The 22,074-nt window shown below is 57.7% G+C and overlaps 6 protein-coding genes across 6 annotated transcripts in view; 3 read left to right on the top strand and 3 right to left on the bottom strand.

Annotated features, from left to right (window-relative positions):
• Positions 1 to 51: 51 nt before the first annotated feature.
• VOLCADRAFT_102705 (uncharacterized protein) lies at positions 52 to 3,163 on the top strand (the record flags this gene model as incomplete). Its single annotated transcript, XM_002946040.1, has 3 exons — positions 52 to 437; positions 518 to 622; positions 729 to 3,163. The coding sequence occupies exons 1-3, from the start codon at positions 296 to 298 to the stop codon at positions 3,161 to 3,163; spliced, it is 2,682 nt and encodes an 893-aa protein (XP_002946086.1). The 5' UTR covers positions 52 to 295.
• Positions 3,164 to 4,116: 953 nt separating this feature from the next.
• VOLCADRAFT_109542 (uncharacterized protein) lies at positions 4,117 to 5,548 on the bottom strand. Its single transcript, XM_002945682.1, has 4 exons — positions 5,376 to 5,548; positions 5,142 to 5,255; positions 4,605 to 4,727; positions 4,117 to 4,340 (listed from the first exon to the last, which is right to left on the bottom strand). Exons 1-4 carry the CDS (start codon positions 5,541 to 5,543, stop codon positions 4,311 to 4,313), a joined length of 435 nt encoding a protein of 144 aa, XP_002945728.1. The 5' UTR covers positions 5,544 to 5,548; the 3' UTR covers positions 4,117 to 4,310.
• A 348-nt stretch (positions 5,549 to 5,896) lies between these two features.
• VOLCADRAFT_72329 (uncharacterized protein) lies at positions 5,897 to 8,264 on the bottom strand. The gene is made up of 3 exons (XM_002945681.1): positions 7,827 to 8,264; positions 6,903 to 7,365; positions 5,897 to 6,613 (listed from the first exon to the last, which is right to left on the bottom strand). Exons 1-3 carry the CDS (start codon positions 7,936 to 7,938, stop codon positions 6,457 to 6,459), a joined length of 732 nt encoding a protein of 243 aa, XP_002945727.1. The 5' UTR covers positions 7,939 to 8,264; the 3' UTR covers positions 5,897 to 6,456.
• Positions 8,265 to 8,480: 216 nt separating this feature from the next.
• On the top strand, positions 8,481 to 13,703 carry VOLCADRAFT_102702 (uncharacterized protein). Its single transcript, XM_002946039.1, has 9 exons — positions 8,481 to 8,613; positions 9,256 to 9,353; positions 9,833 to 9,934; positions 10,243 to 10,386; positions 10,814 to 10,954; positions 11,692 to 11,803; positions 12,178 to 12,434; positions 12,750 to 12,841; positions 13,496 to 13,703. Exons 1-9 carry the CDS (start codon positions 8,505 to 8,507, stop codon positions 13,515 to 13,517), a joined length of 1,077 nt encoding a protein of 358 aa, XP_002946085.1. The 5' UTR covers positions 8,481 to 8,504; the 3' UTR covers positions 13,518 to 13,703.
• A 1,010-nt stretch (positions 13,704 to 14,713) lies between these two features.
• Positions 14,714 to 16,137, bottom strand: VOLCADRAFT_85992 (uncharacterized protein; the record flags this gene model as incomplete). Its single annotated transcript, XM_002945680.1, has 4 exons — positions 14,714 to 15,056; positions 15,093 to 15,405; positions 15,593 to 15,701; positions 15,925 to 16,137. The coding sequence occupies 4 exons, from the start codon at positions 16,135 to 16,137 to the stop codon at positions 14,714 to 14,716; spliced, it is 978 nt and encodes a 325-aa protein (XP_002945726.1).
• A 688-nt stretch (positions 16,138 to 16,825) lies between these two features.
• VOLCADRAFT_85991 (uncharacterized protein) overlaps positions 16,826 to 22,074 on the top strand; it is a gene marked incomplete at both ends in the record, with an annotated part of 5,873 nt that continues 624 nt past the window's right edge. Inside the window, 10 exons of the mRNA XM_002946038.1 lie at positions 16,826 to 16,990; positions 17,491 to 18,063; positions 18,197 to 18,224; positions 18,283 to 18,331; positions 19,125 to 19,369; positions 19,769 to 19,949; positions 20,091 to 20,874; positions 21,020 to 21,258; positions 21,430 to 21,580; positions 21,645 to 22,025. Of these exons, the coding sequence (XP_002946084.1) occupies positions 16,826 to 16,990; positions 17,491 to 18,063; positions 18,197 to 18,224; positions 18,283 to 18,331; positions 19,125 to 19,369; positions 19,769 to 19,949; positions 20,091 to 20,874; positions 21,020 to 21,258; positions 21,430 to 21,580; positions 21,645 to 22,025 (2,796 nt within the window). The remainder of the gene's footprint in view (positions 16,991 to 17,490; positions 18,064 to 18,196; positions 18,225 to 18,282; positions 18,332 to 19,124; positions 19,370 to 19,768; positions 19,950 to 20,090; positions 20,875 to 21,019; positions 21,259 to 21,429; positions 21,581 to 21,644; positions 22,026 to 22,074) is intronic.

Raw genomic sequence — 22,074 nt, 5'->3', positions numbered from 1 at the left:
GCTCGGGAATAATCCCGCAAACTCTTTATTCCGCTATGTATGAATCCTAATCGCGATGACTGGGATAATTCGTCAAAGGTCGGCAAATTAGCCATGAACAAGGCGAAGGCTGATCGTCATTTTCGAGACGGATGTGGAGTCCGCAAAATGTTGAGGCCGTGCTCCAGGCGGCATCCCTCGTCCGCCTGGGTATGGCTCTGCTTGGGCCGGCGCTGCAGGGTCAGAGAGGTTTGTCGCCGTGTTGGGGCTTCTGCCAGCAGCCAATGATTGCTGGCCATGCCAATTGCTCAATATCATGGCCCCGATTCCTTCTAGGTTAGCTCCTGACTCCTTGTGGATGTATGCAGGGCCAGGAGCAGCAGTCCATGTGTTTTGCATGGCTATGTTGGCTGTCTTAGCCTCGATTTTGGATTGGTGCGGGCCGTCATGGTTCCAAGGTAAAGGCCTAGACTTTGATGGACATAACAGCTCTGGGCATTCCATCGCGCAATTTGGGCCATGCGTTGGTGTCCTGCAGATCATCCTCTTTACGTCTTCCGAGCATGTGGCCAAGCAGGACTCGCGCAGGGCCTCCTTGTGCTTCCAAGCCTGGCGACGTCCGTGTTTGTGGCGACCCGCTCATGTGAGTCAAAACCCTGTCCTCTAGCTTGGCTGCCGGGTTCCCATGAAGCGCTGCAACTAAAGGGCCCCTCTTCCCTACCATAATTCACTCGTTCCGACTGCTCCAGGGTGGTGGCAACAGGCGGCTCGGTTATTCTTGACATCATCCTTTCAAGTCCTGTGTTGGCTTGCATGGACTGCCTCTGCCACCAGCGACGCGGATAGGGCCAGCAAGCCAAATGCTGCACATAGCGATGCGAAGGAATCACTGACCCAAACCAACGCCACGGGCTCGGCGACGCCTTCAGTCCCCGAAGCACCGCAGCTAGGCGCCACAACGACCCTGAGGCCACCTGACCCTGCGGGTGCCAGGGCCAAATCCCCGCCGCTCCCCGGCTCCCCTGTTGCCCGGCGGCTTTTCCTTGCTGCGACCATAATCGGCTGCCTACTGTCCGCCGCAAACGCGCTGCTCCACGCTGCAAAACCGCCACCACCGTCCAGCCCACAGCTACTCCTACCAGGCAGCGTCTTCGAGCTGCCGCACGACATCACCGCCTCAGCCTGGGCGCTCCAGGGCGCCTTGCTGCTCGCCACCGTCCCCTTCTTGGACCACATAGCCGCAGCCCTGCCGCGCAGCTTTACCCCCGGCGAGGTCGGCATTCTGGTTCAGGGGCTGCTGGCGCTGGCAGCCGGCAGCTGCGCCTATTTGGCGGGGGCAAGTCGGCAGGGCCTGCTGCACGTGCTCTGGTCGCCCCACGTGGTACAGCTGGTAGAGCCAGACCCGGGCATGCATGTGCCGGCGTTCTGTATGCTGGTGCTGTTCTGGGTGGTCATGATGGCAGTGTGCAGCGCCGCCGCGTTGCTCGGCGAGCGGGGCACGAGCAACGAGCGCAGCTGCATGGCGCAAGAGTCCGCCTCATCGTCGACGGCGTTGCCACCAGTTTGGAATGCCGCATCAGGGGTGCTACCGAAGGGAACCGTCGGCGCCCCAGCAGCCGCGACTCTCCGACTGCGCCGGGCAGCTGCTAGTTGTAGCAATGTAGACGCGGGTTGTGAAGGGTTAGTACCTGTAGATGCCGCATCATCTGGGTTGCAAGTGCGACGCATGGCCGCCAGCGATGGCATGGATGGCGACACGCTGGACCGGGTCGTGGCGACAGGCATCCGCGCCGCTGCTGGAGGGGGCGCCGTGCTGTCCTTCGCCATGCTGACGGATCTCGCGCTGTGGGTGCTGGGCCGGTTCGTGGCCGCATCTTCGCGGCCGCGGCTGGCCACATTGGCCTACTGGTTCGGTTGCTTGGCGGTAGCGGTGCCGTTCATGTACGTGGTGTCATTGGCTAGCGCAGCCCGGGGCCAGGAGCAGGAAGAGCAGCAACACCAGCAATTACAGAATCACAAGGTGGAGCAGGTGGAGCACGGCGTCGGGCTGAAGTTAACCTTACCACAGCAGCTGGAGCGGCAGCAGGAGGGTGATGAGGTTGAGCAAGGGAAACCCGCGATACCGATGGTGCAAACTGATCCTGTGGCAGCAGGGCGGCCTTGCGGCCGTGGGCTGGTGGGGACGGGGCTTGGGCAGACGGACGCGGCAGTCGACCGGTGCAACGGCCGGAGGCCTAGCCGCGGCTCCATCGTCTGTGAGCAACAACGACAACCTGGAAGCCTCAGCGGGTCACCCCGATTAAGTGGGCCCGCCGCGACTGTGACAGCGGCCAATGTAGGCTCGCTCTGTCCGGGACCTGAGCAACAGCAGCAAGGGCGATGGCGGCGGCGGCGGTCGGTTCTTCTGGCGGTTCTGTTCCGTGTCCTGCGCGTGCCACACATCGTCATGCGCAAGGGCTACCACCTTTTAGCAATTGTGCTGTTCCTGCCGGCGTTTGGCTGGGACGTCCGCATGCTGCAGGCGTCGCTGGCTGTGGCAGGTGCGGTGCTGGTGTTTTTGGAGATGTTGCGTTGCCTGGGGCCTATGGGGCTGCGCCGCGCTATTGGCAGCTTCATGGCGGACTTTGCTGACGCGCGCGACTCGGGGCCCGTGTACGTAACCCACTTCACGCTGCTGCTGGGCATCGCGGTGCCGGCGTGGCTGGGAGATTCTGTTTGTGGCGCTGCCGCAGGCGCGATGATGGCGGGTTTGTACGGTAGCGAGGCGGCGGAGCCTATGCCGTCGCATGGTTCGCCGCTGTCGCCGCCGCCGCTGTCGGCAGCGGCGGCACGGCTGCTACCGAGCTGCCGGACGGTGTTAGGTCTGAGCGGCCTCGTATCGCTGGGAAGTGGCGACACTGCGGCGGCGTGCGTGGGGTTCTTGCTGGGCCGCCGCCGGCTGTTCCTGCGCGGCAAGAAGACATGGGAGGGGACGCTGAGCGGTGCCGCGGCGATGCTGGGTAGCTGGGCCGTGGTGGTGTGGTGGATGGATGTGCGGTGGGCGCTGTCCTGGTACATGTGGGTTGCGCTTGCGGTGGTGACCGGTAGCGTGGCTTTGCTGGAAGCGGTTACTCAGCAGCTGGATAACGTGGTGGTGCCGCTTTACTACCTGACACACCTTGTGCTCGTCATGACGGGAAACTGACTGCAACGAACTTACTTTACTTCGCTGACAAAACCGGTAGGCAGGAAATTGTATTGTTATTTGATGGTGTGGACAGGGAAGTACTTCATGAATGAACCAGGACATGCAGAAACCTGACCAGAGGATATCGCCCAAACAGGACATTCAACTAACCAACTGAATGATGCAATGTCTTCCCATTTTTTTATGCACTCCGTTTTATGAGCCAAGCGCTGGGGCACCAAAGCTGGGGGAATGGAGTGCAGTGGCAGCAGCAGCTAAACCGGATTGAATTGGGCTCTGCGACAAGAGCCGTGTTTGCGTAATGTGTTTGCGTTCTTTAGATGGAGTTGTGGACCTGCGCGTGCGTCCATGAATGAGATGCAAGAGGCGCGGTAGGCATATTGGCTGTTTGATCGGGTCGTGTTGATGATGGTGGGACAGCAGTTCATTTGCTGCCAAGGTAGGAGGAGCCCATGTCATTGATGCTGACCTTGCTGTCCTGGCACTGCTTTAATTTTGACACCACCACTAATGTCTAGGCCGCTGCGGTAGTGGAGCGTGGTGGAGCTGTAGGGCTTTTAGGGTGTGCTGCAGCGTTGTGGCATCGGGCCGGAAGGCCGCCGTGACCGGTTGAGAGATGATAGAAAAGGGCGCAGCAATGGCAGCGGTAGCAGCAAGGGAAGACAGCTTACTGGGGGGACAGAAACCGGGATCGAATGTGAGGGGCTGTATGGGCTAGGTCTATGGGGGATGGGCACGGGGTGTTGGTCAGGGCGCACCCTTGGCGGCGGTCAGTGCGTTGCTTCCCTGGCTTTGCTGTGTGTGCGTTCGGTTGGTGGATACGGGATCCAGGAGGGATCCAGATATCGTGTTGTTTTTGATGTGATGGCATGGGTATAGGCATGGATGTATGCATGTAGCCAGAGATTGGCATGCATTCACTTTGAACAATGCAATAGCTGAGACGAATTGAGTTGACATTTGGTTACAGGGAACCAGCGTGGCTCGCACTCCCACCCCCCTCATCCTACAACCGCGATCGCTGCAACGTACACGTCATATGGTGCCGCAAGGGCTTCCTTGGTTATGACCCAAGGCGCACGGCGGGCGCCCCCAAAGCCGTCATACACATCTCAACGGCTACCAGCGTCTCACACAACAGCTTTCAGAGCGCAGCAACAACCACAATCTCCACCTGCAGACCAGACAAGCCACACGCAAAGGAAGACAAATAGGGCCGACCGGAGGTATAAATGCGCGGATGGACGACGATAAGCGACAGTGATAGGAATTTGCACAAGTTGCACAAGCGACTGGATCCTAAGTAAAAGGTTCCAGAAGGTTCCTTGCGAGCTTTTTCCCTGTTTTTTGACTTACAGGGGGTTCGACGGTTGCCTACAATGTTAGCCTATCAGATCACACACAGTACGGCACGTTACGACGGCATCACCGCACTCACCTTCCAGCCCGGGTCGGCCAGCTTGGCTTCCACGGTGGCGCGAGTGGGAGCATGCTCCGCAGGGACCCAGGCGTCCCATGCCTCATTCATCTGGGGAAAGTCCGCCAGGTCCCGCAGGAAAACCTGGGAATCATAAAGCGCAGTAAAGGAGGCGAAACTTCATCAAAAGTTAGTGACCAGTGTTGCTTAGTTGACCGGTAATAAGGATTTGGCGTGCATTGGAGTTGCGGGATAACATAATAATACAAATCGCATTTCCCCAAGTTGTCTCGCGACCGGACAACGCGGGCGGACCACCCGTCGCGGTCGCCCTGCAGCTATTGCAAGGGCCACATGGCGGCAGTGTTCAAGGCGTTGATTGTAAGTATGCGCGTTGCAACAGCAGCGCCTTCTGCGTACAGTGGCCATGCGCACATAGCGGACGGGGAGTGCGGGGGCGCTGCTTGCCAGTGGGCAAGGGGTATGTCAATCGCCGGGAAGACCTGTTATGCTTAGGTAGGTGTTAGCACTGCAAGGAGTTTTATGAAGAAGACTTGCCTGAGCTGACAAGATCTTGGTCTTGTCGGTCCCTGCCCGGGCAAGCAACTCATCAATTTGCTTGAGGACCGAGGCAGTCTGCTCCTTGGCATCTACGCTAGTGTCCTCAGGTACCTACAAGTAATACCGCATGCCGATCCATCCACCCTAATGTCCAACAGCTGTTTCGGTTGTCCAATTGGTCGCCAAAATCCTGTCTTCTAATCCATCGTGATGTAGTGGGAGCACACATACCTGGCCTGCTAGGTATACAGTCCCGTTATGGATAACCATCTCGCTCAGGCGAGGACCTGTGTCAAAGCGCTGAATGGTTGCCATGGTGCGGCTGACGACGCGACGACGGACAGGACAAGCCTGGTTCCTACGCGCTGATACTGGAGCGTGTTGGCGATGAGCAAGCATCGCGTTGCAGCGCTATTCGCACAACGCAGAGCGCGTAATTTTTCTGGACACGATTAGCTCCGAAGCCATGTAAAACTGTTGCCCTCAGAGGACAATGGCACCGTCCTCCAGTAGTTGTCCTGAAGTAACAGCTCTTCCCCAAGCTTGATTTAAGACGCCGATAGATGCTAACCGGATGCAAGACTACCGCAGTACTGCTTGCATAAGTTGGAGGGAGCTGATAGACGAGAACGGTATATCAGCGATAGTTGGCACAAATAGGCCCCTCCTTGAGCGAGTTCCAGTCCGTATGTCCAGCTCTATCACATTTTTGAGGATATGACAACTTGATTTGGGGCTACTGATGTACGTTTGACGTCAAGTCGTGTTACAAGCTTCACAAGGCAACGCAGTGGGAATGCGTCCACGAGCCGCAGAGCTGGAAACACTCAGGATCCACGTCAGTGTGTGTGAGGCTACTGCTACATCCTGAAACCGGTCGCCAAAGCTAAGCGCAAATCGTAAGCCACCCTGGATGAGCTCTGTAGCAACGTAAACACAAGTTGCCACACTTATCACACATACGGAAGCAGGAAGATTTTTTATAAAGGACCTCGCAACTCCGACTTCATACCTCTTACAATTGGGCGATAAGTTCTTCGCCTATTCTGGGGCAACCACCACCATTCGGCTGGCCGTTCCCCTTTATTCCGTCGGCCGCCATTCGGTTGGTGACAAGGGCTACATGGACCGCATCCTTCCACATCAAAAATGCCACCCAAGCCCCGCAGCATACAGGCGCACACCATCCATGTACTCCAAGACTGCGCCGGGCAATCTACCTCCTCCCGCAGTCCACTTTTCAGAGAGAACTTGAGTCGTTGAGTCATTATTAAGGTCGTTAGCAAATCACCAAGTCACCACCGCTGGCCACCTAGCCGCGATTGCTGCTGAGCAGTCTCAGGATGTGCATGAAGAGGTTGATGACATCCAGGTAAATGGCGATAGCTCCCATCACGTACTCGTCGGGTGATACGGCGTACTTGTGATCACCTCCCAGCAGGCACTGCACGTCGTACGCAATGTAGATGCTGGCGTACGGAAGGGCCGTGGAAGAGGAGCAGGAGGGAGGGAGAAATTTGGGTTTTACAAAACTCCGAGAAGGGGAAGAGGGCGGGAGATTTGGTGGGTTTGGTGAGAACAGCGAACACAAGCAGATTAACAGTCACGAGAACTGGACCAGTGCTGTGCAGCCACTTACAGCCTTCCTCCTGCGCCAGCCATCAACCCAGCAGCAGCCTCCGGTGCAGTAACACCAACACCCCAACTCCACCCCACTACCTAGGGATCGTCCATAAGGCCCCGAAAGCAGGTACCAACCTGAACAGCACAGCTCCAATGCCCGACACTGCAATGTTGAATGCCGTTGTCTGGACAAAGAATCCAACCAAGCCGGCAAAGATAAGGCCTAGAAGACCTGCATACAGCGCAGAGCCGCTGGTGGTAATGTCGTGCTTAGTGGTCAAGGCCCAGATCGCCATGGCGGCGGTGATGCCGGCAGTCAGGCCAAAAGCTAGAACCACGGCGTCGGTGCGGGCATGGGAGCTGGCGGCTCCCACTAAGACGCCCTCCGCGGCTGTGAATGCGAAGAGGAGGATTAGGTTGAGAGGGTGCGACTGGCGGGCAGAGGAGGAGAAGGTGAAGGTGAGGATGATGCCAAAGGAGGCGATCAGGGAGACGAGCAGGATCCAGGGGTTGGCAACAAGGTAGGTCTTCACGGTAGGGGAGAAAACGAAGAAGCTGGCGATGGCGGTGGTCAGGGCCAGCTGAGCGGCGAGGAGGCCTGTAGTGATAAGGGTGAGAGGGGATGAGGAGGGGTTAAGGAATGGGGCAAAAGGAGGCAGCTGACAGTCCCGCAAGCGGTCCAGTTATATTATCAATCGCAGCTTCACCGGAACTATCTATGCTCATGTGCTGCCACTTATCAAAGTCTGTGAGGACACGCGTCAGTCTCAAGCAAATACTATTTGTGACGACTTTTAAGAGAAACTGTTTAACGCATAAAGAAAACGGTCAGGGGAAGCCGGAGTTAGGTCAGAACGCATACACAAGAAAATGCTATGTTACGTTCGATTGAAAAGCGCCCAGGCCTTCATTTATCCAATAATTTCCTGTACTGGCTTTACATCTCAAGGCGCATCTCGCACATTTGGTTTGGGGCCCGGTTCTCTGATTCTACAGAGGTTTCCACAACAGGCGCCTAAGCTGACAACACAACGTGAAACAACCGTAAGAGATGCTTACCAAAAACCTTACGCACGAAGCCCTGCCGAATAGTTCGTTCCGCAAAAGCATTTATCACTCCACCTTTCTCCACGTCGAACACGCCATGGTGGGTCCTGTAAGCTGATGCCATTTCCTAGCGAGAAAGATAGAAATAGCAGAACTGCAAGGACAAATTGTTAGGTTTTCTCCTCCTCCTCTAGCTGAGCTGCAGTGCTAAACTTCTTGCGAAACTGGGCGTAGGTGTTACAGTGGACTGCAAAACATCAAACCTCCGCAACGAATGGAAATTATAACAGAAAAACACTTATTCAAGTAGTCTCCTAGTAAGGTGTAAGGTTGATGGCGTGTCCGTCTCTCGTGGACCGTACCTGTTACCAAGGCTCTGGAGCAAGCGAGCACATATGATAGTAGGCATATGACAGCTGTCTAATTTTCCGAGCGTAGTCAAGTTCTGTTTGAGCTCATAGTAACAACGCGTCAGTGATCATCGCGACATTTTTGCATGGCTCTGCGCTCCCTCTCTGGCCACCAGGTCCTCCGGCCGCTCAAAAGAACCACCCGTGCATCAAAGGCAAGAAACGTCAGACGCTCTAAGCGGACTCTAATATGGAATTACTTAAGCTATAATCACTGACAGTCACAGGCCTCCAACCCCATAATGCCCAATCCCAGGCGAAATTGTACGCTGCCGCGCCTATGGCTGCGCCAGCTACAACCATGGCGGACAAGGCTAACGTGAAGGAGCGCGCCAAGGCCGCTATCTTGGGCGGCTTGCTTGCAGACGCGGCAAGCATGCCCCTCCACTGTGAGTTTCTAAAGACGTCGTAGACTCTGGCACCTTTCACACGCAGCCACCCCCATCCCTGCTGCCCTGCCTCCAGCTGGTGCTTCACGGAACCATCTCCCCCGTAGTAAAGCAGTATAGCCGTCGATCTAAACCTATTCAACCACCTCAAGCCCTCCCAAATATCCATTACACATGCCCCGCTCCACTCCAGATAATCAAAGGTTTTTTTCCAGCTCCTCCAGCTCCAGCCAATAATTATGTTGTCTATACCAAAATGCAGAAACTATCTCGCCCTCGTGTCAGTTACAATCAGTTACGATACAAAGCAAAGAGTGGTTAGTAAGCATGGTATAAAAAGTCAGACAAGTAGATTTTGGGGTTTGCGGGGGTTTGTGGATTGCTGCGTTAGCGGAGTTGGACCGCTCATAAGGCCGCCCTATGCGACTATCATCACCTCATATCACCTCCTCGCCCTCCTCCACCTCCTGCTCCTCCTCCTGCCCTTCCATCATCACCAATTATCATCACCGTGGCTAGGTGCTCCCCTCTCCCTGCTCCCTTGTCCCCTCTCTTCAAATTCCTTTGGCAGTGTGCTTTCTTTGGACGTCAGTTGGCGCACCTGAACCCCCCTCCTTTCCTCCCTCAACCAACCACCCCCAGGGATCTACGACGTCCCCAAGATCCAGGACCTACTGGCCAGCAAGTCCAGGGAGGCCACGCCGGAGTTCTTTCCAGAACCTTCCTGCCCCTTTTACAAGGTAGGCATGTAGGCATGTAGGCAGGTAGGTAGGTAGGTAGCGAGAGAGAGAGCCGGGGGGGGAAGGGGGGCGGGAAGCGGGCGGGAAATGGCCGGGGAGGGTATGGGTTTGGACGGGGATGGAAGGGGGGGGGTGGCAGTCCAGGAGGGAGGTGAAGGTACCTGGAGGTAACGAAGTGAGGGGTGAGGGGGGGGAAAGGGCCACAAAGGACGAGGTGCGAACGCCCCCTCCCTGGTAGGGCGGATGCGGGGGAGCCCCCCTGTGGCCCCGGGCCCTAGGCTCGGAGCCTACCTGTTTAGAACCACCAGCCGAAGCGTAACCAGCGCAGCCAGAACTCAAAAGCCCAGCCCCCCACATGAATGTTGTCGTATGAAGAAGAAAATGAGTATTCAAAAGAACACTAAAGAAGGAAAAAGGTCCAGAAACGTAACTCCCCTCCCCCGAAACATAAGTCCCGCCGCAACCCTGCCACCCCACAGCACCCGTACGGCAGCCTCAGTCCGTACGGTCACGAGCTCATTCCACTGTTGCGGAGTATGGCGGAGAACGGAGGGGAGCTGGACGAGAATAAGTACGGCGAGGTGGGTGCACGGACGAGCGGGCGGGGCCCCTGTGGCTGCCGGTGTATCGACCGGGGGACGGGAAGGCCTCAAATCCGGTGTACGGTATTAGTACGGCGGCATACGGCATAGCGATTGTTGTGTTGGGTTCCCAATCCTCTCTCGCGAGGGGGCGTTGGCCCCCAGCTGTCCATTGGGGCACCCATGGGTTGTAATCGCACATCGTTACATATGCATATGTATATATATAACGATATTCTAAGCTAGAATATCCGATACTTAAGTACCTGCGTATATCCCACCGCCTTTCTTTTCCTTTCCGTACATAGGCCATGTACGGCTATTTTACGGCGGAGGAGCCAGACGCATACCGCAACCGGAGTGTACGGAGCATCGTGGCGGGCTGGGAGGAGGGGAAGAGGGGCAAGGAGCTCGGCGACAAAGATGACTTCCAGGCCAACTGCTTTGCAAAGGTAACAGGAGAAGAGTGTGGTAGTACGGCACGGGTACGGCAACGGCGTATTGGCGGTAATTGTTCCGAAGGGCCGGACGACTAACGTACTGGAGGGGGTGAAGGAGGGGGGACGAGGGGCCCCCACTGGCAGGCGCCCCGCTGAGGGCGCTAACCCTTACGCGCAGGCAAAACACATCACACGTCCCTACCCCTCGGCTGCCAACCCCACTCACAACCCTAAAACCCTAAAACCTCTTAAAAAAGAATAAAACGAATCAGGCTCAACTAATGTTTTAGATGAAGACTGTATGTGCTGCATGTTGCCAAATAAACAAATAAATTCTGGTCAAAGGTTTAGGATTTGGAGCAGGCGAGCCGTCCCCCTGCGCCAAATCCCTCCACAAAGTCAAACCCCTTTTCACACATACACACATACACCCCGGCAGGCGAGTCTGCTGGTGGCGCGCTATGCGGGGAAGCCTGAGCTGAGGGAGAAGATGGAGGCGGCCGTACGGGTCCAACAGAATAACGACCAAGCGGTTGCGTACGGCATGGCGGGGGCGTTGCTGCTGGAGAAGGTGGTTCTGGTAGGTCACGAACCCCCCGGGGGTCGGAAAGGGGAGGAGGAGGGTTTAGCGGTGTGTGCATGCGTACGGCCTTCTTGTACGGCCTGTCTGGGTTTTCCCCCTAGCAGCAGCAGTTCAGCAATAGCAAGAGCAGTTCAGCAGTAGTGCCAGCAGCAGCAGCAGTAGTGCCAGCAGCAGCAGCAGTAGTGCCAGCAGCAGCAGCAGTAGTGCCAACATTTCAGCAGCAGTAGCGCCAGCTGTTGCTTCCCTAGGTGCGTCGAACGGTCCAACCCGGGAAGAGGGAGCCGGGGCCGCTCCCCCCACCCCCACCCCCACCTCCCTTGGCAGCACCTTCACTCGCTCACGTGATTCGTCCTCCCCCTCCTCCTCGCACACCTCCCCCTCCCCCCCAATGTGGGCCCCACGCCGCCCGGCACTCAATGCTATGTTTCATGTACATGGCATGGTTCCCCTCTCGCCCCCGGCCACACGAACCCTACTGGTACACCACTGGTGCGAGACAAGGAAAAAGCCCTCGGTAGCTTGGGCTTCCTGCGGTCCTCAACTGCAGTTTGGACACATCGATAGGTGCTTTCCCTTCCTGACTGACTGACAGACATACACCTATATATCCATCCCACATGGACATATGCACATGTATGTATGTTTCCCCCACACCAATTTCTTTCTGTCTCTCTCACCCCCTCCACTCCCCCCTGTGTTGCCCCCGTGGTGGGGGGTCTTGATGTGCACTGCAGGGCCAGTCCGTATCGGAGGCGCTGTCCTGGGCCGTGGGCGAGGGGGGCCTGCAACCCGACATGGGGGCGCTGGTGGAGCGAGCGCTGGCGACCAGGACGCAGCCGCTCCGGGGTGGGTGGGTGGGTGGGTGTAGTGGCGGTGGCGGTGGTGATGGGATGTTAGCCGGGGGGTTGGTGGTGCGAGGAGAGGGAGTTTTCGGATATGTTGTGACGATGATAAAAGAAGAGGAAGAAAAAGAATATAAAAAGTAAAGTTGTTAAAAAACGATATATATTGTACTGTAATCATACTGACGGAAGAATGTATGTGCAATAGTTTGTTTTCAACATGCTATCATCATTTCCCTACCTCCAGCAGTAGCGAGTGCAGTCCTTCCCTCGGCAAATGAACTTTCGACCCCACATCTACAAAAGCTAAAATCACCCCCCTCCACCTCCCCCGCGCGTGTCTGTGTTTTGCATGCGCCCGATTGTTCCCCTTCGCAGAGCTGACGTACGAGCCCGTGCCGTACATGGTCGAGATGGTGTCCAAACACATGGCACTTCGTGACAGTCTGTCGCCCTTCGCCCTGGCCGTCTGGTGTAACGGCCCGGCGTGCGGCAACCCCGCCGCCTTTACCAACGTCGCCATGGCGGCGGCACAGTACGGCAACAGCTACGTGGATGCCGTACGGGCGAACATGCTGGCGGGCGGCGACAACTGCTCGCGCAGTTTGCTGATCGGCGCGCTGCTGGCGGCGGAGGTGCGTCTTTTACAGTTGATGTGATTAGTAGTGGTTTGCGGTTGACAGTTGGTGGTTGGTGTTAAGTGGATACGGCAGGCCCATCTTCTATTTAGATTGTGCTTCCGGGGTTACGTCCACGGCCTGGAGTGCTTTCCGTTGCTCGCTCCCCCCCATCCCAAACACTAGCCCGCTCCCCCCACCGCCGACTGGTCAGTTCTGCTACCGTCCTGTACATCTGTCGCACCACTAATTTCTTCTTGGCAGCAGCTTCACTCGCTCGCGTGGTTCGTCTTTTTCCCCCCTCTTCCCCTCCCCAATCTGTGTGCGCTGCAGGGCGGCATGTCCTGTCTCCCGCGCGAATGGACGTCCCAGGTGCCCAAGTGGGCCCAGTACGAGGAGCTGGTGGATAGGCTGCTGGCGGCCCCGTGAGGGAGCTGTATGTATATATGTATATTTGTGCGTGTGTGTGCGTGAGAGAGTGAATGTGAGAGTGAGGGGGTTTAGAGAGGTGGTTGAGCCTCTAGGGTTTTTTGTTGTCGGTTCAAAGCTGTTGTTCTTGATGTCGTTGTTGTTGGGGCCCGGGGGAGGGGGAGGGGGAGGGGGAGGGTTCGTCGGGGAGTCGGCGGCCTCAAGGAGATGGGGGGGGGCCCTGGAGGTGCGACACGGTGACGCGGTTTGGGTTTCTGTACGACACGCACGTTAAGGGGTTCACACCGGCGGGCACACGCAGAGCACCGAAAGGCGCACGGATCTGGTAGCACCTGGTAGGGCAGCAACAAACAGGCAGACATCGGCAACACCAGCGTCGCCAGCAGCAGCAGCAGCAGCAGCAGGAATCTCGCTAGCGCCCGCACACCCGCCATAACGCGGGCAGTTCCATCTGTGGCCATGTGCCGGTGTGGACTCTTCCCTCGCGACGTGTTGTGGCGTTGGTGAAGGGGAAAATCAGGAAGGAAAGAGAGGCGGAGAGATACAGAGAGGGGAGAGAGACAGGAGGGTGGGCAGAGAGCAGCCGAGCTTGGAGAGGAGGAGCGGCAACACATGGGGATGGCCACGCGGCTGCACGCGCTGCGCTGCAGAACTGGCCAGTACGTGTGTTGATGCGAGTGTGTGTATGTGTGTGTGTGTGTGTGTGTGTGTGTAAGAGAGGGAGTGTGTGTGTAGGGGGGCCCCGCGCTGCCGGGTAGAAAAGGCGGAGTGAAGGGATTTGGAGGCCTCCATGGGGTGTGGGGTGAGGGGAAGGATGGATGGAGGAAGAAACGATGTAAGACCCCGGGGGGCACTCCAATTCGCTTGTGAGCTCACGAGACGCCAGGCCGGGAGCACTTTCATTGTCATCACGGGATGAAGGGATGTATGGAAGGGTGTAGGGAGCGATGTCTAAAGAACGCTGTACCATGGTGAAAATTCGAAACTTGGAACACAGGGAACGAGCCGATACGGAAACCTTCGGAAACGGAAACCTGCGGAAATAGGTTTCGTCACGCTTTCCGCAGCAAAGCCCAGATTGGCGGAAGTGCGAAAAGAGAATCCGCATTTCCGCGTTTGCTGTACGGCGGAAAGTCAAAACCAGATTCCAGGCATGCGTTTGCCATATAAAGAGGGGGGTCCTTGTGAAGCAGCTGCCCGCGTATCCAAAGCACGTATGGTGTTGGATTGTAAGGTGCCCAAGTATGTTTGCGAGGAAGAGAATGTGGCCAGGCTGGAGAGGAAAGTGCAGTGGCATATTGGAATGTGAGATTAGTGTCGAAGCTGTTTAGTCGAAGCTGCTTACAGGGCGTGTGGCGCACGGCGCAATGTACATGCAGTCATGTCGTCGCGCGCGCGTATGCAAGAACATCAGCAACCACAACAAGAACAAGAACAGCACCACAGCAACAGCGCGTGCACAGGCCACGTCGCGTTGGCCCTTTGCTATGATGTAGGAACGAAGAATAAGGCCTAGGTACAAGTTCCATGTCGCGCGTGGATGGCCATGCCAGAACATGCAACATGATGGGTGAACTCGCACGCTACCAACTTGCACCCGAGCACGCGACGAGCGGATATAGAAAGGAGCGCAGCGGGCCCCCCCCTTCCCCCAACGCTCACACAATAGACCATCCCAAGCGCTGTTGTCCGTATGGGCAGCAGCCGCCGTTCACACACGAGTTAAGGTTGGACATGTATGCAACGTGAATGAAACCCTAAGTGCGATCGTGCCCAAATACAACAGCCACTGCTCAATGTCCAGAAGCCTAGCGTCGAAATCATGGGACCCTATCCGTCAAGCGTTAGGTGTCCAGTTGCTGTGTGGGCTAGGCAAGCGTGGCTGGGGCGTCATCGTCTTGGACTGTGACGGCGGTGGGCGTGTGGGTGCTGCCGGCGCGTTGCCGGCTCATCGCGTAGAAGGCCGGGCTGGCAGAAGGCGGCCCATGCAGCACATTGTAGCCGCCCGGCCCCCGGGCCTTGAACTGCGCGATGTAGAGGGCCTCCATCTTTTGGGCCAGAGCAGGATTGGCGGTGGACATGAGGCGTGTGAGGGTGAAGTGGTCTCGGAAGGGTTGGTAGCAGCGGGCGTCGTCCTTCATCCGGCTGGGTGGGTTGCGGGCATGAGCTTGGAAGCGCCGTTGAGGGTCCCGGGACTGGCCGACGTATACCCTGCCGGTCGGTGCGCACGTGATGGTATATAGTCACGTGCGGGCGGGGGCACTGGAATGTGGCTCGGCAGGGCTGGTTGCGGCTCGCTTGGCTGGCGTGGTTGTGGCCAGGAGGGCGCCCGACGCTCGCGCCTGCTGCGCGGCCGTCAGCACCGAGAGCGCGAAGTCTTGGTCCGCTTTGAGGACGGTGCCGGCATCCATGCCGTAATCATAGATCAGCGCAATGGCGGTATCCACACGCAGGCTGCCGGCAGCCGCGATCCACAGCTGCATGATTGTCGTGTGCGTTGCCGTCGCTTTGTCCGGCATGTCGCCCTCGTGTATTTCTGCCGTCACGTTGTACAAGAACGCTGCACGGGCATGGAGGGAGGGAGGGTGGATGTGAGTTTGGCGGGATGGCGGGGCGGAAGTGGAGGCATGCAGGGGCGGGGCGTGACATAAGGATGCTGTGGCCACATGGCCGGGCAGTTGGAAAGCGGGCACGGGGGACGGCGGCTGGCGCAAGTGAGCAATGGGCAGCAAGGTAGGACGACTTACTGCTGGCGGGCTTGGCGCCGTGCTGCGCCTGGAAGTCGTCCCTGTACTTTCGGCCCTCGGCCAGGAGCACGTTAAACTCAGCGTTGGTGTGGTTTGCGCGCAGGACGTCCTCGTCGTGACATCACATGCTTCCCAAGAGCAGTTGCTGCCTGACGGTACGAGGGGCAGCAGCAGGCCGTCTCAAGATGGTGGATGCATGGGACAGCCGGAGAGGAGCGTGGGTGCACAGCAGGGATGGCATGCGGAATGTTTGGTAGGGTGCGGCGCGGCAAGGCGGCTACTAGTACCGGAAGATGAGGCGCTTACTTGAAGGTGAGCGGCCGTCTCGGCACCCCGGCCGGCGAGGAGCGATCGCGGCCTCCGCCGGTTGGCGACGCCGCTGCTAGCTGCGCCCACAGGTCAGCTATGTTGACGGGTGGCTTGGCTGCGGCGCCGGCGGAAGAGCCCGCCGGCAGGCTCGGCGAAGGCGTGCCGTAAGCGCCCAAGTTGGTGGGCGAAAGGGTCTGAGGTGGGACTTGTGATTGGCGTGCCATTTTCGGAGGCATGTTGTGCGAGGTTACAACAGCAGAGCAGGTGTCAGCGAAGCGAAAGTCTGGCTGGCTGCCGTCCGCAAAGGGGAGTTCGGTCAATAAGCCAAAAAATGGAAACAGGAAAATGTATGAAAAAGTAGGCGACACAGGCTGGCATTTATACATGTCGCGACATGTATAAATGGACGCTTCAAGGGGGCGGGCTGAATCAGGGCGGTCAGTACGTCTTCGCATGGCGAGCATGGGCGACGGCAGCAACGGTAACGGGTGGGGCGCTGGGACAAGTTGTATGCGGAAATGAATAAAGCGCCATGGACATGGGTGGTCATCCTGAAATGTGAAAGCGGCGCGTTGCGCCGAGCACAACATAAAGCTGTCGCAAGCCAGGAGCGGCGTGCAGGTTGCCCGCACGGTTGTGAACGCGAGTTCGGACAGGATTGGTGTGTAATGTATGAAATGAAGTAAAGTGCGTTAGGTGGTGAGGAGACGGCACTGGGGACATGGTGCTGACGGCGTTGCGCAACTGTAAAGACGTGAGAAATTGTTTGGAAAGGGGCCTCTTTACGAAGCGCGAGAGTTACTCGCGGCCGAAGGAAGAGCCCCGGCTGGCCAGCGCGGTCTGGGCACACGAACGCTCCTCGCAATGTTAGCGATCCAGAGCAGAACCAGACCATTCACAATGAAGCACACGCGGACGAGAACGATGCCTCGCCGGCATGTAGATACGGTGCATGCGAAAAAGCGCAAAGCGCAATCCGGCTGTGCGCCGGTTGGCAAAGGCGAACAGTTCCAAAGAACTGCCGGCGAGGCGGCAACCGCCGGCAACTGCCGGCAACTGCCGGCAACCGCGGCAACAGCGATCGTAGCGGTGAGGAGTTGCAATGCGGGAGGTGAAGTGCAGGAGTTGATGAAGATGCAACCTCAAGGCTAGATGGTAGGTCGGGCGAAGCGGCGGAAGGGGCGTCGCGGAAGGCGGAGCGGCCGGCGGTGCTGTAGCCGCGGACTCGTCCAGCGACGCGAGGCCCGAAAAGGCACAGGACGTAGCGCGGCTTGGAAGTAGCGCGGGGTGTACATAAAGCCGAGTAGGTGTCATGACACAAAAGTATAAAATTTCTGTATGATTCGAAGTGTTGTGCCTTTAAAAAAAGACAATTAGCGGAGTACTGTACAGCCTGGTTGGTCGGCGACAGACGTCTGGCACTCCAGCGGCCACCTCGGCACATTACTGTGTGGACGATAACCAGCACTTCCAAGAATGGCAGTAAGTAACGTTCGCGGTTTCCAGCGCGCAATTCACCGTGCGGCATACTGGAAGTCGTGGAGGCGCTCGCATTGCAAGTTGTGAGCAAGCTATTTGAAATGCTGCAGGCGGTGGCGAACACAGATCTGGAGCGGCTGGCGCGGCTGGCGTCCATAATGGACAATTGCACGACGTCGCTGGCCGTGCTGTCCAATGTAGTATCAGTGGCGTGCCCAGAAGAGGTAGAGACTGTGCAGTACATCACTCATGTGCACGCGGAGGATGGGCAGCAGGCGAGGTCGGCGATGAGGGATGTGGCCGCGGCAGCCATTTTCGACATCATTCGGCGGCATGTCCTTCATGGCTGGGCCCTGGCATTCCCGCTCCGGGAATGCGTGGCGTTGCCCAGCGCGCGCGCGAACGAGATTCTGCAGTCCACGTCGGCGGCATACGGCCGCGAAAAGCATGTGCTGTGCGGCGTCACGGTGATGGACTTCGTCAGCAGGAACATCCTGGGCATCGTGGTGCAGGCGTTGGCCAGCACGCGCGCCTGGGCTGCAGAGCAGGGACTGCTTCTGAGGGCGGAGCATGGTTCGCCCTCTGGGGACGGGCTGGTGTTGGCGGGCGGCTGCATTCACAACGCGCTGCAGCCCGTGCCTCAGCGATTGTCGGGGGCGCAGGCTGATGCAGACATCTTCGCGGTGGGTGCTGTCAGTGCGGCAGCTGGCGCGCGCATGGCAGCACACTTTTTGGAGGGCCTGGCGCATCGGGAATATCTTCAGCTGAGCATGTGTAGTTTTGGTTGGCAGGGTCGACCATTGTATTGCATTGCAGCGTCTATGCAACATCGCCAACATATCCGGTACGAAAGACCGGGGTCGCATCTCAAGAATCAACCAAGCATGCTTGTGCCTATGCAGATGAAGACGCGGCGCACTTCTGGGCTTCGGTCAGCGTTTACGTGGTAAGGTGAGAACCAAGGGGCGGCATACTTGTGGGTTATGGCCGTGGTATATGGAAGGACCGCTCATCTGGTACCTGCCCACATTAGTCCGCCTCTATTCAGTGACCAAGAAATGTAACATATGCACATGTATGCCATTTCCTATCCTGGTGACTGTGGAAAGTGGGATGACGAGGTGCATTTCAACCGCCCAACCGTGTCCATATACAGCTACAATGGCTGTGTAACTGTCTGCTGCATAATACCCCATCCGACAAGGTCCGCATGGTGCCGCAGCCGTCCGTGTGGTGCATACACATGATGGCTGCGTGTGTGGCGACATGAGTGATACCGAAACAGCCAACACGTCATCCATGCTAATCGATTTACAACCAACCTGCGTTCGCATTGGGATTGCAGAGCCATCCTGCAGCACCGGTAAGCGTGTGCCAATGTGGGCATGTGATCCGTGGAGTGTCACGGGCTATGCTGCAGTTCGCGGAAATACGGTTAGGGCTGTTCTGAAGGCACTGCTCACAGCTACATCCAAGTCTACACGCATCATCTTGAGAACGGGGCACACTGCTGATGTTTGCTATGCAGGGCAACTCCCGGTGCCACTATATGCTCGCAGCAACATTAGCAACTGTGCTGTCGTGCCGCTCGATGCCCACGCAACGTGTTTGGACTGCGTGCATCATGCTCTCATTGCCGCGGGTGCCACTGATGTGCCCGTGCCACTGATGTGACCGTGGTGGGCGCCATTGCCGAGTCTTGGGATTCGATGCGCTTCCAAGTGCTACATGCCCATGCCAGCAGCCTCCCCAGCACTTGCACGGCGGTGCAATATAGAGAAGCCCTACAGCAGCACCGGCTGCTGCCGGGCGATGTGGAGCTGGCGGTTCTTGCCCATGCTCTCAACATTGCGCTTACAGTGTTTGACCCGGATGGGCTGCAGATCTGCTATTGGGGCACCAGCACAGTGCCAACGGAAGTGTGCCTCATCCGGCAGATGGGCCTCGCTGGCACCCCTGTGTCTTACTGCCTGCTGGATATGTTGCCGGGTGTGTGGACAGGGCAACACCACCAGCATCTCGTCGCGGCTTGTCGCGCGGTTGGCCTCTGCATGTCAGAAACACCGTCAGCTGAGCGGGCTGGTAAAGTGTGTGCTGTCCATGGGATGGACAGCCGCTGTGAGTTCACTGTGCAGCAGGTCTTGGCGGAATGGGCTGATTAGCACGGACCTGCGGTTGACATGCGGCGCCTGCTTGCAGCAACACGGCAGTCATCACAGCAAGCACAGCTGCAGCAGCAGCCCCCACAGGAGCTGCAGCGGCAGGAGCAGCAGCAGGGGCAGCAGCAGCAGCAGCAGCAGCACCGCCGCAGCAGCACTGCTGCACAGCCAACACGCCAGCAGCACTGTCGACCATCTGAAGTACCATCACCCAGTCCTGCTGTAACAGATGCTGAGCAACACATTCCTGGGTACTTCGGAGCATCCTGGCGCAGTGGCGCCGGCCACAGCCTCGGCATCTCTGTGCAGCTTGCGGCTTGGAGTGCTGTCACAAGCGTGCTGCTGGCCAGTGCACTTGTGGTGTGCACCGTGTGCGGTGTCACCAGCACCGACCTGCACGATGACCTCAAGTGATGGGCCACTGTGGAGCCTGTCAGTGCTGGCATTGCGCCATACTCATTCCATAACAGCTTGCATGCCGGCAGCATGACCACACCCGAAGGCCTGTGGCACCTGTGTCCACACTGTGCTCCATTGCATCCGGTGAACAGTGGCAATGAGCGAGCAGAGTATCTGGCCTTCCATCCACCAGACTATACCAAGGCCATCGTGTCCTTGGACGCCATCGACCAACTGCGGATAGGCCTAGTGGATGTTGGACTTGGTTTTTTTCCAGCAGCCTTTGGATTTGTTGCTGGCAAGCTTCAGCAGCAGCATTGCATGGAAGCGCTGGTCTTGGATTGGGCACACGACTCCACGCGCTGCGTCAACATGCTGCCCCCGGCACTGCAGGAGGTGCTGGGATGGAGCATGCAGCACAACCCGCTCGTCAGGGAGTTCCTCACCGTTGCTGAACAAGTCCCGCCCAATCACCCGTTGCCATACCTTTCTCCAGCTGATGTGCAATCGTTTGTTGCCAGTGAGCAAGCCTGCAAACCACTTGTGCTGGCCACCCTGGAAACAGCAGAGGCAGCTCACTCGCTGATATCTGTGGTTGTGCCTGCCATCCAGCATGCAGCCATGAAGCATGCACCCGTGATGTACACCGCGGGAACATTGGTTCCGTGGGTGCCCACTCGGCCTGAGCTCAACCTGGCTGTTGCTGCAGACGGGAGCCCACTGGACTATCAGTTTGGCCTGTCTGTGGAGATGGCCATGTTCCCCTATCTGTTTCCCTTTGGTGTTGGCGCATTTATGGGCGGCACGACCTTGGTCAAGTACTTAGCATACCGCGCCAAGTGCCTTTTCAGTGTGTGGAAAGCCGTACTTGCTGCTCATGTATGTGCTTCACCAGAGTGCCCAGCTGCAAGAGCAAAATACAGAGGTGAGTGCATGGTGGGTATGCTAAAGATGCTGCACATGATGCATGCTGGAATATTGGACAGGGATGCCCACCCAGCTGCTACAATTTGCAGGTTCCGAGCAACAACATGCATGTAGAACTTCATGACATGACCATCATGCCCGCCTGCATGTACAGGCCGTGCTGGAGAGTGTGCTCCTCGACTACAAGTCCCAGCACCCTAACGCGAGTGATGAGGACGCCATCCGTCACATTCTCAAGCACAAGCTGCCGGCCACGTTGCCCAACACGCCTGCATGGCACCGCAGCAACCTTCAAGATTTGCTGTGCATGGTGGACCGCTTTGGCATGCTGTCGTTCTTCGAACACTCACAACCGATGAAGTGTCTCCCACACGCTGGCCCGAAGTCGAGTCGGTAGAGCAAAAGCTGCAGGAGTAAGTCGCACACACTTCAATCTGCATCACTTGGCAAGCATTCTTGCATGGCGCTGTCCACCTCCTGTCCCCACCCAGCATGCCACGCGGTCACCCATCACCCATGAATGCACTGCTCCGGCTGTGCTGTGCTGTTGTACTTTGCCTGCAGCTTCTGTGCTGGCTTCACATGGCAAGACGCCCCAGCTGAGAATGCATTCATCGCCCACAAGTGCATGCAGTCCTTCATGACCGACATGCTGAAGGCGGGCCGCGGGGCAGTCCAGGCTGGCGGGGCCCTTGGCCGCGTCACCAACTGGGTGGTGTGTTATGAGGTTCAGAACCGGCACAGCCTGCATGCACACAGTGCTGTGGGTGCACCCAGAGGATGTGGACCGGGTAGCATCGGAGATTGTTGCCTGTGTGCCCGCTGTGTACCGTGGGGATGATAGCCATCCATTGTGCCCCTACACGGCAGAGTACTGGCAGCAGCCTGAAGAGCCCTGCCAGCACGACCTTTTTCATCATGTTTTGCGCAAACAGATGCACATCTGTTTGTCTGGTGGCCATGCTGGCTGCTGTGCATCTGGTGTATGCAAGTACAAGTTCCCATGGGCGCCAAACCAAGAGTCCACACCTGTCATCGACCCTGCGACCCTGCGCTACCAGTACTACCGGCCATCATGGGTGCATCAGAATGTGGTCCCATACCACCCCACCCTGGCACTGCTGTGGGGGGCCCACATGAATATACAGCGGATCAACTCAGTGAGCTGGTCGTATCAGCGCACCATGTGCATGCACCTTCATTGCGTAC

Source organism: Volvox carteri (genome assembly GCF_000143455.1).
Source record: "Volvox carteri f. nagariensis unplaced genomic scaffold VOLCAscaffold_1, whole genome shotgun sequence".
NCBI classification, from domain to species: Eukaryota; Viridiplantae; Chlorophyta; class Chlorophyceae; order Chlamydomonadales; family Volvocaceae; genus Volvox; species Volvox carteri.
This window is presented reverse-complemented; position numbering and strand designations above follow the sequence as displayed.